This window comes from Syngnathus typhle, linkage group LG1 (assembly GCF_033458585.1).
Source record: "Syngnathus typhle isolate RoL2023-S1 ecotype Sweden linkage group LG1, RoL_Styp_1.0, whole genome shotgun sequence".
Taxonomy (NCBI): domain Eukaryota; kingdom Metazoa; phylum Chordata; class Actinopteri; order Syngnathiformes; family Syngnathidae; genus Syngnathus; species Syngnathus typhle.
The window spans coordinates 5589343-5610155 of record NC_083738.1 but is presented as its reverse complement, the minus strand read 5'-3'; the positions used below and the strand labels follow the sequence as shown (position 1 = coordinate 5610155).

The window sequence follows — 20813 nt, the reverse complement described above, 5'->3', positions numbered from 1 at the left end:
AGCCTTGTGAAGAAGAGTCGCTTCCAGAATTTGGGGGAGCTTCAAAGACAGTGGACTGAAACTGGAGTTCAGGTATCAAAAGCCACTGTTCACAGACGTGTCCGGGAAATGGGCTACAATAGCTGTATTCCCATGGTCAAGCCACTTCTGAACTCAAGACAACGGAAGAAGCGTCTGACTTAGGCTATGGAAAAGAATCACTGGACAGTTGCAGAGTGGTCCAAAGTCCTCTTTTCAGACGAAAGCAAGTTTTGTATTTCATTTAGAAGTCAAAGCGCCAGAGTCTGGAGAAAGGTTGGAGAGGAGCAAAATCCAAGTTGCTTGAAATCCAGTGTGAAGTTCCCACAGTCAGCGATAGTTAGGGTTAGGGTTCAGCTGCTGGTGTTGGTCCACTGTGTTTCATCAAGTCCAGAGTAAAGGCAGATTTTAGAGCACTACATGCTTCCGTCTGCTGAAAAGCTCTATGGAGATGAGGATTTCGTTTTCCAGCATGATCTGACACGTGCCCACAGTGGCAAAACCACCGGTAAATGGTGTACTGGCCATGGCATTACTGTCTTTGATTGGCCTACCAATTCCCCTGACCTGAACCCCATTTGAGAATTTGTGGGTATTGTAAAGAAGAAGCTGAAAGACACCAGACCCAACAATGCAAATGAGCTAAAGGCCGCTATTGAAGCATCCTGGGCATCCATAGCACCTCAGCAATGCCACAGGCCCATTGCCTCCATGCCACGCCGCATTGATTGCAGTAATCCGTGCAAAAGGATTCCCAACCAAGTACTGAGTGCATTGATGGACATTTTCAAATGTTTGATTTTGTTTTGCTGTTTTAAATTTTTTTTTTTACTTGGTCTGAGGAAATATTCAAATTATTTGAGATAGGATTTTTGAGTTTTCTTAAGCTGCAAGTCATAATCAGCAATATTAAAATAATAAAAGGCTTGCAATATTTCAGTTGATTTGTAATGAATCCAGAATGTTTTTTTTTTTAAATTGCATTACAGAAAATAAAGAACTTTATTACAATATTCAAATTTTCTGAGACAGTCCTGTATGTATGTATGTATGTATGTATATATATATATATATATATAGTCAGCTAAATGGCAAGAACAAGATCCGGGCAATAAACAGCTACGCCCTGCCAGTCATCAGATACCCTGCAGGAATAATAAGCTGGCCAAAGGAAGAGACGCAAACCACAGATGTCAAGACACGGAAGCTCCTAACCATGCACGGAGGGTTCCACCCTAAGTCCAGCACCCTGAGACTGTACACTAGCCGTAAAGAAGGAGGCCGAGGACTACTGAGTGTGAGAGCCACTGTTCGGGATGAAACAGCCAAGATCCATGAGTACATCAAGGAAAAGGCCCGAACGGATGACGTGCTCAGTGAATGTCTCAGACAATGGCAAACAGAGGAAGAGTGGCTAGAGACACCGTCATGGGAGGACAAACCCCTACATGGGATGTACCATCGGCAGATAAGTGAAGTGGCTGACATCAAGAAATCCTACCAATGGCTGGAAAAAGCTGGACTGAAGGACAGCACAGAGGCACTCATCATGGCTGCACAGGAACAGGCTCTGAACCCCAGAGCAATAGAGGCCAAGATCTACCACACCACACCAGACAAGACCCAAGGTGTAGGCTGTGCAAAGAGGCCCCTGAGACAGTCCAGCACATAACAGCAGGGTGTAAGATGCTAGCAGGGAAAGCATACATGGAACGTCATAACCAAGTGGCTGGCATAGTGTACAGGAACATCTGTGCAGAGTATGGACTGGAAGCCCCAAGTTCACAGTGGGAAGCACCCCCTAAGGTGGCAGAGAACGGGCGAGCCAAGATCCTGTGGGACATTCAAATCCAGACTGACAAGATGGTGATGGCGAACCAACCGGACATTGTGGTGGTGGACAAACAGCAGAAGAAGGCCGTTGTAGTGAATGTAGCAATACCAAGCGATGGCAACATCAGGAAAAAAGAACTTGAGAAGCTAGAGAAATACCAGGGCCTCAAAGAAGAGCTTGAGAAGGCCTGGAAAGTGAAGGCCTCGGTGGTGCCCGTGGTCATTGGGGCACTTGGGGCAGTGACCCCCAAACTGGAGGAGTGGCTACAGCAGATTCCAGGAACAACATCAGACATCTCAGTCCAGAAGAGTGCAGTGCTAGGAACAGCCAAAATACTGCGCAGAACCCTCAAACTCCCAGGACCCGAGCTTGGAGTGGGAGACCACCCGCGGAGGGTGAGAGGGGAATTATTTTTTTTAATATATATATATATATATATATATATATATATATATATATATATATATATATATATATATATATATATATATATATATATATATATATATATATATCCATCCATTTTCTGTACCGCTTAGTCCCTACGGGGGTCGCGGGCGTGCCGGAGCCTATCCCAGCTGTTATCGGACAGTATATCAGCACATGGAGACCAAGCATCCTACATTAAAAGACAAACCTTAACCACTTCGGGTGTCATTGTCTCCGATTACGCCTAGATGGGATCGTTTCTGAGAAACAAGCTCAGTGCTCCCACTAATTCAACGTAATGGTGAGTTTTATTTTGATGTCGTTTATACTTGTTTTTATGCCAGTTGTATCATTTTATTTCCACATATTTATTATAAATGTATTATTTATTTATATAAATGTATTATTTATTTATATAAAGGCCGGTCTGCAAAAATATTTCTGACACGTAACCGGTCCGTGGCGCAAAAAAGGTTGGGGACCACTGGTCTAAAACATTTTGTGAGAATTATGCAAGCGAAAACATGAAAATAAAATGCATGTAACAGACTTTTTATTTTTGAACAAGTATTTCAGTCAAATAACCTCCATATCCTTAATTGTACAAAGTCAAACTTTACTTACCAAAAGGAAGAAAGAACATCAAGCGCTGCCTTGAGTAAAACTAATCTTTACGATGTACCGTATTTTCCGCACCATTAGGCTTATCGGGTTAAAAGGCGCAGACTCAATTCCAGGGCCTTTTCTGTACTTAATTCACACAGGACTCACCGCATTATAGGGTGCATGCATGGCATGACTTACGGCAAAAAAATTACAGAAGCAAGACAGTGAGTTCAGTTGTACTTTATTCTACTATTTAATCATGTACTGTACTGTACTGTACTGTGCTCACATTATTGTTAATCAACATTCAAATCCACCGAAGTCCTCATCTTCTGTATCTGAATTAAACAGTTGGGCAAGTTTGCCAACATGACAAGTGCCCTCTTGTCATTGTCACGTTATTTTTCGGCAGTGATCCTAGCTTTCTCTTTGTCAATACCATTTTAGAGGGACCTAATGTGTTTGCTCTGCACAAATGATAGTACCGTATTTTCCGGACTATAAATTGCAGTTATTTTCATAGTTTGGTCTGGGGTGCGACTCATAATCATGAGCGGCTTATATGTGAAATTATTAACACATTATTACTTGATCATTAACATATTATGTACTTACTACAGTATAGGCCTGTGGAATAATTGGAGCCACAACTGACGAGGAGTCTGACGTCAGCGCCGCATGTACTTCCGGAGTCAGCAGTGGCGTTTTTTTTAAGTGACACAGAGGATGAACATTTCGATGGATTTAATGATTTGGAGTGAGACGGATGGTGTATGATTTTTTTTACGTTATAGTTATTTGATATATAGTTTATATATAGTTAACCCTCCCTCCCCCATCGTCTGTTGTCTTCCGGGTTCGAGCACGCTGGCGTCAGATTTGTTGACTGCCGCTTCTGTCCCGGACCGTGTCCGTTACTTGTTTTTCGTTTTCCCGTTTTCAGTGCACCCGTCTCTTCTTTTATTTTTCTTGTGTTGTCTTCCGTCCACTTTGTATTCCCGCAGCGCCACTCTCACCTATCTGTTTCCTCTCCCTCGGACTACCAGCTACGTTAGCCAGCTAGCCAACAGCCAACTGGCCAAAACCACCACCAGACCCTCCTGCCTCCCGAATCTTGAGCCTGTGGCCGCCTGCTGTGGCAGCTCTGGCCTGGCTCTCTGGCCTTCCGTCCGGCGTTCTCGGGCGACGGGCTCCACTCCCTGCGGGCTTGCCAACCGTGGCTCTGCTGTGTGCCGCCGCGGTGCGTTGGGGCCTGCCGTTCGAGCGGGTGCAGTCGAGGTCGACCGCCATCACCACCTGGGCCACTGCTGCTTCCACACGAGGCTGGGATCCTTCGCCGTCGTCGCTACACCTGGACCGCTCACCCATGTCCTCTTTTTGGACTACCAACCACCCCGTCACCCCCACCTCCCGTACTGCCAACTTCAACAACCTCCGCTCCCGCCCCTCCTGCTCCTCCATCCATCTCCTTCGCACTGCTGACCGATGTCCTGTTATTAACTATATCCTATTGCAGTGGTCACCAAACTACGGCCGGCCCGCGGGACCGTTTAATCCGGCCCGCCAACCCTGAACAAATTGTATTATTAACCTTTTTTTTTTTTGCTCATTTTGCCTGCAATGACTGCGTTTCCCCAGTAGATGGGCAAGCGCTCGCCTGCGCATTTACTACCGGAAGCCGTGTCAGAAAGCTCGGTGCACACTCACAAGTGCGTGTACGTACTCAGTAGTACGGACATGGCGCACTCGCGCTCTATTTGTATCAGTCACGAATTTAGAGCGTGGGCTGTGACGACAGCATTCTTGTAATTCGCTCGCTGAGCTTTCAGATGCAGTTTTGCGCTAAAGCCACCCACAAACCTTCCCCTGGAATCCTTCCATTAGAATGAGTCGCCCAAGGAAAAGCAAGGTGGACACAGTGCCAAGCGTTTAAGAGAGAGTGGCCAATTTCAGCCACATGAACGTCAACATCAACCCGTCACAGATCGAGGTAAACGGACTAACACCTCAGATCTCGACTAAGAATTGCCACAACAAATTTTACTCCAGACTATGACGCACTAGCAAACTTTAACGAAAAAAGACAGCGGTGTCTACAAGCCTACTGGAACCTACAAAAGGATTATAAGGAAGGAACACAAGAACTTTAAGAGACTGCTCATATGTGTCAGAGAGATTCTGCTCTGACAACTGAGCTGAACTTTTATCTGTTAAGATTGTGCATGGCACAACAGAAAGTTAATGTTCCATGGCTTTCTTTTCTATGAAGAACCCAGAGAGAGTTATTTAGTTATTATTTATCTCCTGTTTTTATGTGAAGAACTCAGAGAGGGTTATTTAGTTATTAATTATTTCATTAATAGTGTTATTATTTGTTTCCTGACTTTTTTTCTGTAAAGAACCTGGAAAGGGTTATTAAATAACCGTTATTTGGTTATGTGTGGCTTTCTGGAAAACAATAAAAATTTTAAGCTCCCCTACGATCGTCACACTTTTTCTGTTACAAACTGACACCGGCCCCCCATCAGAGAAGGGAAAAGTTATGTGGCCCTCACAAGAAAAGGTTTGGGGACCCCTGTCCTATTGTCTCACCCCCCCCCCCTTTTTTTTTTTGTTTGTTCCCTGTAAAGCGTCTTTGGGTCATTGAAAAGCGCTATATAAATGGAATGAATTATTATTATTATTATTATTATTATTATTATTATTATTATTATTATTATTATTATTATATAGGCCTGTGGAATAACTGGTACCGCAACTGACGATGAGTACGGCGTCAGCGCCGCATGCACTTCCGGAATCAGCAGCTGATTGGTTCATCGGGTAAACATATTATGCCAGTATATTACGTCTCTGTGTGGTGGAAGCCACATAAAACAACTTTACGGATTTTGGAATTTGGTCCACACAAATTCCGCACCTTATTAAAAGGCGCACCTTCGTTTTTTGCTCAATCAAAAGCTTTTAAGTGTGCCTTATGGTGCAGAAAATACAATTCAATTCTGTATAATTTTAAATAACATTGATACATTTTGAAGACTTCTGAACCATTAATGTACCACCCAAATCGTGGCTTTTAGTGATGATTGGGCGGGTTGAATGAACGTTCCTCCTGCTCTGTGCTCACGGACTGCATTCTCTCACAGAGCAAGCTAATGGCATGCTAGCGCCAGTAGCTCTGGCTGCCTTGTCCACAGTGGCCGAGCAGGCGTGCTACGGTGGCTGAGCGGGCGCGTATGTGGGAGTGGGCCTAAATATAAGCCTTTTAGAATCAACTTCATGGAATTTTGAATCGATTCAAAATCAACAGGACTAGGAATTGCAATTTATTTGTAGATTTGATTTTTTCCTGCACCCCTAGCTGACTGTGAACAGACTGTTTAGTTATAAAGTCAAAAGTCAAAGTTATTGTCAATTTCTTCACATGTCAAGACATACAAAGAGATCGAAATTACGTTCCCACTATCCCACGAGAATATCAAATGTTCAAAATACTTTAAGACCTCATTGTCTATTTGTCATCTAATAATGCTTTATGTCTTAGCTCATTGTCTGTAATGCTGACCTTCTAAATCGTGCAGGGTGCTAATGTCAGAGAATATGTACACAAAATTATTAGTACAGGTAAAATATATTAATACATATAAACACATGGACTTTAAACCAATGGATATGTCTATACGTATGTGTTTTGCTAACAGGAAATTTAATTGATCTATCTGTCTGTCTATCTGTCTATCTGTCTGTCTGTCTGTCTGTCTGTCTCTCTATCTCTCTATCTCTCTCTCTCTCTCTCTCTCTCTCTCTCTATCTCTCTCTCTCTATCTCTCTATCTCTCTCTCTCTATCTCTCTCTCTCTCTATCTCTCTATCTCTATCTCTCTCTCTCTATCTCTCTATCTCTCTATCTCTCTCTCTATCTCTCTATCTCTCTCTCTATCTCTCTCTCTATCTCTCTCTCTCTACCTATTAGGGGTGTAACGCGTCATCGATACACATCGATTAATCGATATAATGCTCTACGATTTATTGGCATCGATGCTAAACGTAAACATCGATTTATATCGCCGTGTTTGACTTCAGACATTAGACGTGACTTTATTTTGAAATCCAGTTCATTGTTGCTTGCTTCCTCTTTCCGGGAGCAGTGCACGACGTGTTGTGTTGTGAGCAGAGCAGCCACGTGAAAGGGGAGTCGACAACTAGTACGCGGCTCCTGGGCTGGTGCTGTGGCTAGTGTCCAAAAAGCCAAGGAAATTTGCTCCCCTTTAGGCTTCAAGTCATTCGTTTGGAAGCACTTTGGATTCCAAAGAAAAGATGGCTCAACGGACAAGACATGTGCAGTTTGTAAATCCTGCCATGCGGTGATCAAATATTCAGGGAGCACAAATCTCGCCGCACATTTAAAGAAAAAACACGACATCAAAGTTCAGTGTTAAAATAAGCACTTTGTATACTACAATACTCTTGTAATTTCCTAAATAAAGAGTTTGCAGTACCTTGTTGATTTTGCGCATGAATTGTTATAAATCAGGATATTGTTCTATATTTTTTATTAAAAAAAATATGTATCGATCGTAGAGCACTATATCGCGATATATCGTGAATGAATCGCAGCAGGCTTTAAGATATCGGCAAATATCGTATCGTAGTTCTTTGTATCGATATGATATCGTATCGTGACAAAACCCGCGATTTACACCCCTACTATCTGTCTGTCTGTCTGTCTGTAACATTAACTACTGGTTTGATAATTGGCCATGTTCATGTTTTCCCACTCACAATGCATTCTGGTCTATATTCAACTTTTTAACATCGATAATCACCACAAATGCATTGTGGGTAAATTTGAGTGCCCTACATTTATGCTCCCTCAACATTCGGACACCCCTACAAACCCATCCATCCATTATCTGCCCCGCTTGTCCCCACGGGGTTGCCGGCATGCTGGAGCCTATCCCAGCAGGCAGTAGGCGGGGGGACACCCTGAACCGAACTGAACTGGCACACAGAGACGAACAACCATCTTCACACGCACTCACACCTATGGGCAATTTGGAGTGCTCAATCGCCCAACCAAGTACGTTTTTGGGATGTGGGAGGAAACCCACGCAGGCACGGGGAAAACATGCAAACTCCACACAAGGAGGGCCGGAGTTGGAATCAAACCCACACACTCCGAATTGTGAGGCGGACATGCTAACCAGTTACTCACCGTGCCCCATGGCGTAACCCCTTAATATATATATAGGAATAGTGTACACATTCGGACACAGTCCAAAAGAGTCCAGTGTTGTTTGCCAAGAAGTGGACCAGTATCAACTGAGAGGAGTAAAGTCGTTAATATTTATAAATGAACCATTTATTATGCAACTATTTCAAAGCCTTATAAAAATTCTGTGTATTTATACGCGTGTCCTACATCCAGTAGTCATAGTACTCAAACTGGGTCACAACAGAACCCAGCTGCAGTACTGCAACACTGGCTCCTCCAGTTTTTTTTCTCACACCGCATCAGAGCACATGCTTCAGAGGTCTAAAAAGGGAAAATACTGAATGTGCGTGTTGACTGCGTGTGTGAACATATGAGTGATGGCAAGAAAGAGCAACTTGGGATGCATTGTCATGGCAACCTTCTCAGCAGCCCGCCCACAAGCTTGTATGTCAGTGAGCATTACACAGTGAGAGAAGGGGGATGGTGGTAGTGGGGGGAGTGGGAGGAGAGACTCAGACGCAGAGTGAGGCAGTATGTGATTGGTCACACCCCCTTGTCTTTGTTTGGTGCAGAGGATTGTGGGTAGCCCTTGACTGAATGTTCATTTGTGTGTGTGGGAAAAGAGGGGAGGGGACCAGGAGAGCGAGTGTGTGTGCGCGCCTGTGAGAACAGTGGAGGACGTAACAAGCTTGTGTGTGTTTGCTAGGGGCGGGGGGAGGAGCACGGTGTGTACGTACGTGCGTGTGTGACAGAGAGAGGCATGTGTTTGTGAGATAAAGCTGTGCTATCATCAGAAGAAACTGCTTTTCAATTGGAGTCTATTTTTGACGTAGAGTGGACCACGATTAACGAAGGTATGAATCTGCCTGCTGCCCTTGTCTGTATGTGTATATCTTCGTGTAGCACTCTTTCTTTATTCGTTAGCATGTTAGCAGAAGCGGGTATTGTGAGCAGAGCGCAGCATCACAGCTGTGCAGAGGGAGAAAGATGGAGAAAGAAGAGTGACAGGATAGGGTAGACCATGCCTAGACAGATATGTATTACATGGTGTGTTGGGGGGAGTAGGACAAATTTCAAGATGGGTAATGATGTAAATGAATGGAGAGAGAGGGAGAGCGGCGGAGGGAGGGAGCGCATGACAAAAGGAGGGGGTGTGGTTTAGTGGTGTGGACAAAGGAGGCCGGCTGATTGTTTACTACCACTGCAGTGAGAGACATGGACGATCATTGCTCCCCCATCCCGTTTTTATCGTTCTTTATTCTCGCTGCTTTGTCTCACTGAAATTTTCTCGTGTTTACTATACAGTTTTCCCCTTTTCATCTGGCTCCTCATGTTATTTTCTATCAAATGCTTATTTTCTTGGCAAGCCCTGTTTCCTCCTTGCTCTCGGACTGTTTTTTTTGGGGGGGGGGGGCGTAGTAGAAATGGAGAACGCGCAAATTAACAGCTGCTACAAAATGGCTCTTCTGTATCTGTGCTTTTTATGACATGACTGGATGAGACAGCGAAATGTTGATTAAAGAAACACCCAGGGAAAACATATACAACACAACTTGTTAAACAACTGTTGGTTGACCAGACGTCTGATGTTTGGTAGCATAGGTGGTCAAGCGAACACTGTGCCTGCAATAAAATGGTCTGTCAATTTTTTGGGGAGGGGGGCGTTTGCAGAAAGGTGCAATAATTGTGATGGTAAAATGCAGCGATCGAAAACCGGGTAACAGTAGAAGCATTTTGATGGGAAGTTGATTGCATTGCTACGTCATCTTTACTACCTACTGCAGGATTGGGAAGATTTGATGATACAAGTGCAAAATGTTTTATCCATACCCCTCAAGGGCTAGACTTTTAACATGCTAAGAATGACAAATATTTTTTATGTAAACCATACGTTTGTCTTAAAACAATCCCTGGGTTTCTTAATTGACATACAGTACGAATATACCAAAGAATGAAAAAATGACAGCACATTCTAATCTTGATCAGCAACGGGTGGCCCGCGGCTGAATCCGGCCCGCCGAACCGTCCAATCTGGCCCATGACTGGATTGAGTGTGCTCCTTAGATTACATCAAGTCTATGCCCACAGGAGAAACTTGTTTAACCATCTACAAATGCAACAATTTTGTTTTGTGTTTTGTATTCGCCTTGAGAGAGTTTGCTATTAAATGACATTTATTTTGTCTCTCTTTTCGTTTTACTCTGCAAATGTTGATATTTATCTTGTCGCTATTTTTAAGTTTCACTCTGTTAATGTCCTGCGTCATCAATTAAAAGTTTAGCTTGATGTCTAGCTTGGACTAAACTCACACAGGAAACAGTGGGGAAAGTACAATGCTTGGGGTCACGTGATGCATTATGGGTAAGGTAATTTTTGAGATAGTAAATGGTATTCAAAACTGGTAGAAAGCAACATAGAAATCTGTGCAATGAAAGTTGTTTTTTTATTTAATCTATTTTATCCACGCATAGCCTGTGTCGTTTGACACTAGCTTCCCTCTCCTGGTCCATGACAATTAATATTATCTTAGATTTTGATGATGGGCTGAATATGGACATCACACCGGGACTGTGTAACGATGCCGGGACATAACGGGCAAGATTTAAAGGAGTTAGTAAGTAACATTCCTTAATGAATAGCTGCAAATATAAGGATAATGTTCTCATCAGGTGAAAACTGAATACTTATTTAACAATTTGACCTTCTTCCCCCTTGTTATTGTATCACTACCCAAGACACTTTATGGGTTCAGGTTTAAATGAGGTCTTGTTTCTCTTATTACACTGGAGGGAAAATATTAGTATCAAATTACAGTAACAAACAAGACCACCTAAAAATTGTTGCCTATGAAGGAACAGCGCTGGTGTGTTTTAAGAAAAGGGAATCCGTAAGAACTATTTAAGTTATGATTTATCCTGCTTATGGGAAATTGAATGATAGCCCATGGCAGCTGTCACTTTATTGTCGCTGAGGGTTGGTGGTGGTGGTCAGTGGCAGCCTCTATGCAGCTGTGCTTTAAAATCTGATGTAGTACATAGCCACAGTCCTGCTACTTAATGTATAGTACTCTCTGAATGTACCACTGCTCGTCTCTGTTAGCAGCTAAGCGTGGTCGGTACACTTTTGATAAATCTATACATTTCCATGCCAGTAGACTTTCGATAGCGAGTGAATCAACACAAAGAATGTTGGAAAATGTGTTGTAGTAGTAGTAGTCGTAATTGAATGTTGTCCACCACATTGTGTTAAATATTGCCCATTCGACAACCGTTGCCGCTTGATCATTTTGAAAGGTTGATTCCCCCATTTTTGGCCCCTTCTCCTGGACAAGAAAACAAACTTAACTGTTATACGCCAAAGTGTATTTAAGAAATGAAAACGGTTCTTTCTACATGTAAAGAAAACAATTGCTCATTCATTGATTCAGTTTCATCAAGTTACAAAGATGCTCCTCGAATAAAGTTTTTCATTTTAATTTACAGTACGTACCGTAATTTTCGGACTGTAAGTCGCACCGGAGTATAAGTCGCACCAGCCATAAAATGAGCTGAATTTTGAAATGTGCTGAAAAAATTTCAGAAATGTGAAAAAAAAACATAAGTCGCTCCGGAGTATAAGTCGCATTTTGGGGGGCAATTTATTCGACAAAATCCAACACCAAGAACAGACATGAACAAGCAACAACAGGCGAAACGATACGGTATGCTAACGTGACAAACACAAACGAGGAGCTGAGAACGGGCCTGACGTAACATTCAGTTACCGTATTTTCCGCACTATTAGGCGCACGATCAATTGATGAATTTGTTGATCCATACTGGTTGTACACAGTGCTCTACCAAAATATTTCAGTACGTTTTAGTACGACTAGTAAATTACAAGGTCGCATCGCTTCCCAACATTACGGCAACTGTAGTCAGAGGGCGTCACCGAATAGCTGTTGTACCCGCGAGGCTATTTCATTTCGAAACAGGCTGCTCCGTTAATGTTTCGAGTAAATTTACGGATTGATATGGAAGGGAAGCATAGGTAAGGAGTACCAATGTGTTAGATCAAACTTTAGTCAGTTCCGGTCATTTTATAGGAGATCGTTTGAGAAACGCGATTGTTTACACTTTGCTGAGGCTCATGGGAGATTCCGAGCTGAGGCTCATGGGAATTTGCGGATGGCTAATGCTATAGCGATAGCTGCTATACGCACCAGGCTATTTCATGTCAAAATAGGCTGCTCTGTTAATGTTTCGAGTAAATCTACGGATCGATATGGAAGGGAAACATAGGTAAGTAGTACCAATGCGTTAGATCAAACTTTCGTCAGTTCCAATCATTTTATAGGAGATCGTTTGAGAAACGCGATTGTTTACGCTTTGCTGAGGCTCATGGGAGATTGTGAGCTGAGGCTCATGAGAATTTTCGGATGGCTAATGCTATAACGATAGCTGCTATATGCACCAGGCTATTTCATGTCAAAATAGGCTGCTCCGTTAATGTTTCGAGTAAATCTACGGATCGATATGGAAGGGAAACATAGGTAAGTAGTACCAATGCGTTAGATCCAACTTTAGTCAGTTCCGATCATTTTATAGGAAATCGTTTGAGAAACGGGATTGTTTACAGAGGGCTTGTTGGTTATTGGCTAGTGGATGCATACCGCAACCCTAGTCAACTTCAGTTTGTTGCAGTATAGCTTCTATTTTATGCGCCTCATAATCCGGTGTGCCTTATATATAGACAAAGTTTTAAAATGGGCCGTTCATTGAAGGTGCGCCTTATAATCCGGTGCGCCTAATAGTGCGGAAAATACGGTATTTAAAAAAAAAACTATCACATAATTAACACGTTTATAAAGCCATCTGTGTCACTCCAATTCATTAAATCCATTGATCGTCGTTTGTCAACAATGCCGTGTGCCGCGCCGCAGCTCAAATTATTCCACAGGCCCATACAACGATATATATACTATATTTTAAATAACTATCACATAAACAACAATATTATCAAACCATTTTTGTCACTCCAAATCATTAAATCCATCGATCAAATTTCTCGTCCTTTATGTCATCCTGGTGACAGAGGACATGTCCAGAGGATATGGCGCTTTAAAGTGTTAATTACTTTATTTGATTTTTTTCTCTCTATTTTTCATGTTTTGAATATGTTCAAGATAAAGATATCAAAGCATGTGAAGTGATCAACTATACTAAAAATAACATGTGGTCAACTATACTTGTAAGTAAGTGATGTGTTAATGATCAAGTAAAAATTCGTGAAAAAAACATATATGTCGCTCCTGAGTATAAGTCGCCCCCCCCCCACCTAAACTATGAAAAAAAAAACGCGACTTCTAGTCCGAAAATTACGGTATTAATGCACTGCATAAGTGACATCAATTGTTGACTTGGACTTAAACATTGAGTGTAGCAAGTCCTCCTTTGTGTCTATCCATTTTGAAATAAGGATCAAACAAATGCCAGAATACCTTTAGAACAAGTGTTTGGTCGTGCTGTTTGTGCAAATGCTTATGCTGTGGCTGATAATTTCCTGTTAACTATTGTGACTTGTTTCTTCACAGGTGATGTGTCACCCATCAGTATGTCCCCTATCAGCCAATCCCAGTTCATCCCTCTGGGAGAAGTACTGGTATTGGCTATCTCTGCTATGAACTCTGCGCATAAGCCAGTCACTCAGGAGGCCCTAACGGAACACCTGCAGACATGTTTTCCAGGTAACACTTTAGATAAGGCAGACGCTTTTTCCACTAATACCAAAAGCTTACTTTAGTGAAGTAATAAACTTGCAATTAGTTGTTATTGCCTTTACATATCGGTATAGTGTTCTAAAGACACAATTCCACAAAGTAGCACTGTGAGAATGGTTCGTCAAAAGGTTTGGAACGATTAAAACAGCCATGTCCAAAGCCCGGCCTGCGGGCCAAATCCGGCCCCCGGTCAGATTTTATACGGCCCGCAGCTTCTGTCTTATAATGTATTATTTATAGCCTGCCTGCACTGTCAAACAGAAAAGAAAAAAAAAAAAAATCACGAAACTTGAAACTGTAAATCGTCCTATTTCCAAAAGGTGGCAGCACCACCCTTCTCCGCTCATTTCTGCAATAGCCACTGCAAAGAAAATTAGGAAATTTGACATTGAGGGCCGTCGCTTTCAAGAGAAATGGGAATTACAATACTTCTTCAAAGAAAATCAAGGCAATTGTGTTTGTCTAATTTCTAAAGAGACGCGGTTGCCTTGTTTAAGGGTTTCAATGTAAAGAGACACGATCAGACTAAACATGCTAACACATATGACAAGCTAACAGGGAGTGACCGCGCTGATAAAGTGAAGCAGCTCCAAGCTGAACCGGCATCACAGCAGCGATTCTTCACGGGGCTGTGAGTCAAAAGTAAATAAAAAATAAATATTACTTAATATAAAATATTACGAAGTGGCCATATGTTAATACTGTTGATGTTATGAACCTGTAGACGTGACACAAACTATTACTTTCTGAAAGATATTGTAAATGACAAGCGCAAAATTCACTTGTTTTAAGTTTTAATAATAACAGACAACTTTGCATTACTTATAACTCCTGTTTAAAATGTTCATGAGGCAAAAATAATTTTAAACTTTGCATTACTTCTAGCTCCTGTTTAAAATGTTCATGAGGCAAAAATAATTTTAATCTCATGTAAATTTAAGGTATTTCATACAGTTTGTTCAATGTTATCGGACTCTTCAGATACGAATGAAAGGCAGAATTTGTGTTTTTAGAGTTGTTCACATCTGCCTGACTGGCTTATATTTGGTTATTTTGTCATTTAAAAAATAAAGACAATTGGGACAATGAAATTTGTTTTATAACAGTGTGTATTTGCATGAATTTTTTGTAGTTAAAAAAACGTCCGGAAAAACTATTGGCCCCCAGCCCCCTTCACTTAATCAAATCTGACCCTCCTTGCAAAACGTTTAGACACCCCTGGATTAAAAACATACATTTGAAAAAAATGTATGACCGGGGTGGGACTACGTAACTCATCTGTAAAGACTTGGGCTTATAAACCGAAAGGCCACTGAGAACAAAGAAACAAGAACAGGGAAAATGAAAATGAGATGCTTGTCTGTATCCCGATTCATGTCTGATGTTGTGATACCCTTTAGCAAGACACCTAAACAACTCACCCCTAACCCCGATTCATGGCTAATGTTGTGATACCCTTTAGCAAGGCACCTAAATCACCCTCCCAACCCTATTCAATCCTGTGCCATTTGAACACCTGACATGAAAAAAAGTCATCATACCACTGCAACAGTTTCACCTGTCAGTCAATCCAATGAGCAGGAATACTATCGCTCTTGTAATTTTTCACAGACCATATTCTGTGTTCTATTTCACTCCAAATATAATGATAATTTTCCCTTTGCAATCACTGGACTGCCGTGTGTTCAAGTCAACTTGACTTGGTCTGATGTCTGCACAATATTTTAGTAATGGATGTATTGTTAATGCTACGTGGGCAGGCTGTGCAAACCTCACTTGCATTTTGATGCTTTCCACATCATCATCTGGATGGTACTTTGTTCAAATGATTGCAATTGGCTCTGTTATTGACATAACTTGCACAATGGCTCTATTTACTCCACATCACTGGAGATACTGCCACACAAGAAAAAGTAGCTTCATCTTTGACTGAAAAGGTCAACTGTTTGGCTGCTGTCATGCACATTATCGCCATGTCTGATGGCGTAAATAGGCTCACAGCTGTTCCCCGTAATATCACTATTTCTGTCATGTAATCACCCGGCACTATGTACTATATTGTGGTCTTTGGGAGGCAATCACTGGGGTGGTGAAGTGGAGTGCGGCGCTGTTGTACAGTCTCCATTCATAAATAAATCAGATTGTATTATATTACCATAATTTTCTGACTAAAAGTCGCTCCGGAATATAGGTTGCATTAGCCATAAATTGCACAATAACGTGAAAAAAACATTTGTCGCTCCGGAGTATAATTTTGTCTAAATTTATTCGACAAAATCCAACACCAAGAACAGACATGAACGAGCAACAACAGGCTAAAACAGGTATGGGCAAACTACGGCCCGCGGGCCACATCCGGCCCACGGGACCGTTTAATCCGGCCCGCCAACCCTGAATAAATTGTATTATTAAACTTTTTTTTTTGGTCATTTTGCCTGCAATGACTGCGTTTCCCCAGTAGAAGGGGAACCGCTCGCCTGCGCATTTACAACCAGAAGCCGTGTCAGAAAGCTCGGTGCACACTCACAAGTGCGTGTACGTACTCAGTAGTACGGACATGGCGCACTCGCGCTCTATTTGTATCAGTGCCGAATTTAAAGCGTGGACTGTGACAACAGCATTCTTGTAATTCGCGCGCTGAGCTTTCAGATACAGTTTTACGCTAAAGCCACCCACAAACCTTCCCCTGGAATCCTTCCATTAAAATGAGTCGCCCAAGGAAAAGCAAGGTGGACACTGAGTGCCGAGTGTCTAAAAAAAGAGTGGCCAATTTGGCTCGACGTACGCGACGTGACGTTCAGCCACATGAACATCAACATCAACCCGTCACAGATCTAGGTATACGGACCAACACCTCGGATCTCTCCTAAGAATTGCCACAACAAATTTTACTCCAGACTATGACGCACTAGCAAAAAAGGGAGACCAACAACACTGTTCCCACTGAAAATGAAGGGGAGGCTCTCAAGTTTGTTGTAAAAAAATGCATTTTGAATATGATTTGTACAAATAGCAGGGACCAGTGACCATTCTCATTTTCAAACAATGCAGGATGCTCAAGGACATTGATGCACCACCTGTTTGCAACTAATCTTAACCTGTAAAGTTCTTAAGGCTTATTTTAAGGAAGTGTTTCCCGTTTCCTCACCTCTGTTACCAGGTGTTTGTGAGTTGAAACTCTGCTCTGATTTTCAGATACACCTTTGCCGTTTTGATTACCGTATTTTCCGCCCTATTAGGCGCACCGGGGTATAAGGCGCACCTTCAATGAACAGCCCATTTTAAAACTTTGTCCATATATAAGGCGCACCGGACTATAAGGCGCATAAAATAGAAGCTTTACTGCAACAAACTGAGGTTGACTAGGGTTGCAGTATGCACCCACTAGCCAATAACCAACGAGCTCTAAACAATCGCGTCTCTCAAACGAGCTCCTATAAAATGATCAGAACTGACTAAAGTTCGATCTAACGCATTGGTACTACTTACCTATGTTTCCCTTCCATATCGATCCGTAGATTTACTCGAAACATTAACAGAGCAGCCTATTTTGACATGAAATAGCCTCGCGCGTATAGCAGCTATCGTTATAGCATTAGCCATCCGCAAAAACCCATGACCCTCAGCTCGCAATCTCCCATGAGCCTCAGCAAAGTGTAAACAATCGCGTCTCTCAAACGAGCTCCTATAAAATGATCAGAACTGACTAAAGTTCGATCTAACGCATTGGTACTACTTACCTATGTTTCCCTTCCATATCGATCCGTAGATTTACTCGAAACATGAACAGAGCAGCCTATTTTGACATGAAATAGCCTCGCGCGTACAGAAGCTATCGTTATAGCATTAGCCATCCGCAAAAACCCATGACCCTCAGCTCGCAATCTCCCATGAGCCTCAGCAAAGTGTAAACAAACAATCGCGTCTCTCAAACGAGCTCCTATAAAATGATCATAAGTGACCAAAGTTCGATCTAACGCATTGGTACTACTTACCTATGTTTCCCTTCCATATCGATCCGTAGAATTACTCGAAACATTAACAGAGCAGCCTATTTTGACATGAAATAGCCTCGCGCGTATAGCAGCTATCGTTATAGCATTAGCCATCCGCAAAAACCCATGACCCTCAGCTCGCAATCTCCCATGAGCCTCAGCAAAGTGTAAACAAACAATCGCGTCTCTAAAACGAGCTCCTATAAACTGATCAGAACTGACTAAAGTTCGATCTAACACATTGGTACTACTTACCTATGTTTCCCTTCCATATCGATCCGTAGATTTACTCGAAACATTAACGGAGCAGCCTATTTTGAAATGAAATAGCCTCACGGGTACAACAGCTATTCGGTGACGCCCCCTGACTACAGTTACCGTAATGCTGGGAAGCGATGCGACCTTGTAATTTACTAGTCGTACTAAAACGTACTAAAACATTTTGGCAGAGCACTGTGTACAACCAGTATGGATCAACAAATTCATCACTTGATCCATATATAAGGCGCACTGTTGACTTTTGATAAAAATTTAGGTTTTTAGGTGCGCCTTTTAGGGCGGAAAATACGGTATTATGAAATGAGAATATGATGTTTTTCTCATATGCTGCCATGGCACTTATCCAAACTACCACTTGGGAACCATCCATCCTCCTAACTGTGAGGCGTACGTGCTACCCACTTGGGAACCAATTTTTTTTATTTTGTCACACTGTCACCTGAATCATGAAGTTTGAATCTAGTCTAAGCAACCATTTTTCATTTGTTCATTATACTAATTCATGTTTTATGTAATTATAGAGGTTGTAACTTGTAATTGAAATCCAAGCATAATAATAGTCAGACAAAAATATACACAGGCAGTCTCAAGCAATCGTGCACACAAACACAGTCTGAGTTTGTTTATGTGTGTCAGTCAGCGCTGGGTTTCCCCTCTTAAGTGAACTTGCATCATGTTACCAAAGCAACTGCATTTGCATGATGCAATGAAAGGCAACGTAAAAAAGCCACACACATGTGCACGCGCACGCACTCACTCTCTCACACACACACACACGCACACACACACACACTCGCACACACACACTCACTCGTACACACACACACTCGCACACAGCTGTCTGGCATTTCTTCAACCTGAGTGACGATTTCACATTTCTGACATGCACTCGCGATAATTACCATTAATGTAATGATTGATTGTACTGCTGAAACTTGTAAAATATAAGTACTGTATTAGATTAGTTTATAATAATTTGTGACATTTGCTGATGCCTTAATCTGGTATTCAGTTCAAGTACAGGTAGTAACCGGTAACTTTGACCTATAACATATTCAGACAAGAAACCAGTCTAGAAATCTAAAATTCAACTTTATTATGTTTACTGTGCAAATGAGTATTATTACGGTAGACATAATTTCATCTCAGCCGCTAAACTAAGAGTGGGATGTGTACAATAGTCTTATTTTTGCGGAGAATGCAAAATGATGAAAAGTCGTTGCGTGTGTGTGGGCGTGTACCTCGTAGTTGCATGCATGCATACGCACTGCAGCAGCAGCTTGTCTGTGTGCATCAAGTTGCATCATACTGCCTGGGCCAAGTGGCTGCTGTGATGTAAGTGTCAGTAATACCACCAGAGTGATAAAGGAAAAGAGAGCGTAGAATCAGGGGTGTCAAACTCCTTTCCTCGGGGGCCGGATCCCTACATGTTTTCCAAGTTTCCCTTGTTAAACACACCTGATTCAAATGTCCAGTTCGTCCTCACTTTCAGCAGGAGCCTGATTAATTGAATCAGGTGTGTTTAACGAGGGAAACTTGGAAAACATGTAGGGATTCGGCCCCCGAGGACTGGATCCTGACACCCCTGACTGAGACAGGGATTTGGAGGAGCATTAAGGCCTATAAATAATTGCTGGATTTTCTGAGCACATGATTGATTCAAAAGTCAAAGTCTGCTTTGCAAAGTTTGATTGTACGTCATTTTAACATCCCCCCAAACCCATACATGTCAAAGACAACAGTTGTAGATTAACATCAGTTAACTCATTTTATAAGTTTATTAATTGTGTACATAATGTTCAAAAACAGTCAAAGGACAACCACCCGGTCCTCCAGCTGAGTCATGTTTTGACTGGAATTATGTCCGTACATACTAGTGCCAGCATTGAAATCCCAAAATCAATGCCCACATCATCAGTTAAGCTAGTTGCTCAGTCTACAGTTTATCAGGATTTTTTTGCAGTTTGTTTGTTGTTTTTTGAATATATAATCTAAAATATACAATGGCTATAATGTGGTGAATGGTGGCTTACAGACACGGGCATTCTCTCAGCTGTGTACCGTAATTTTCGGACCATAAGTCGCTCCGGAGTACAAGTCGCATCAGCCATAAAATGCCCAAAAAAGTGAAAAAAAAACCCCCATATATAAGTCGCTCCGGAGTATAAGTCGCATTTTGGGGGACAATTTATTCGACAAAATCCAACACCAAGAACAGTCATGAACGAGCAACAACAGGCTAAACCAGGGGTGTCAAACTCAAATTCACAGTGGGCCAAAATTTTAAATTGAACAAAGCCGCGGGCCAAGGTTGAACAAATTAACCTTTTAATATGGAATCAAACAAGTTTTGATTTTACTATGAATATTGAACAAGCAAGGCTTATATAAGTGCAGGTGTGCAAAATCAAGTTGATAATAACACTAACAATAACAATAATAGTGATAATAGTAATAATAATAATAAAACATATCAATGGCATATTAAATAAAATTTAAATAAAAATTGAATGCCTCCTTTCTGTTTGGAGCCTTCTGAGGTAAATGTCAAAATTAGCTTCTTACACTGGCTAATAAATTTGAAAATAAAATAACATAACAACTATGAATAAATCAACCATTCAGGCCTTGGAGTAGCAAGAAAAAGTGCATAGAAAATGTATTTACCGTAATCTTCGGA

At 41.8% G+C, this 20813-nt stretch overlaps 1 protein-coding gene across 3 annotated transcripts in view; it reads left to right on the top strand.

Moving 5' to 3' along the window:
• LOC133153860 (storkhead-box protein 2-like) overlaps positions 1-20813 on the top strand; it is a 56893-nt gene that overhangs the window by 22009 nt on the left and 14071 nt on the right. For 2 of the 3 annotated variants that reach the window (XM_061278076.1, XM_061278084.1), the window contains exon 2: positions 13674-13826. In XM_061278076.1, the coding sequence (XP_061134060.1) occupies positions 13674-13826 (153 nt within the window). Of the gene's footprint in view, positions 1-8629; positions 8956-13673; positions 13827-20813 lie in introns of those variants that run through there. The other variant, XM_061278092.1, reaches the window with a different exon arrangement.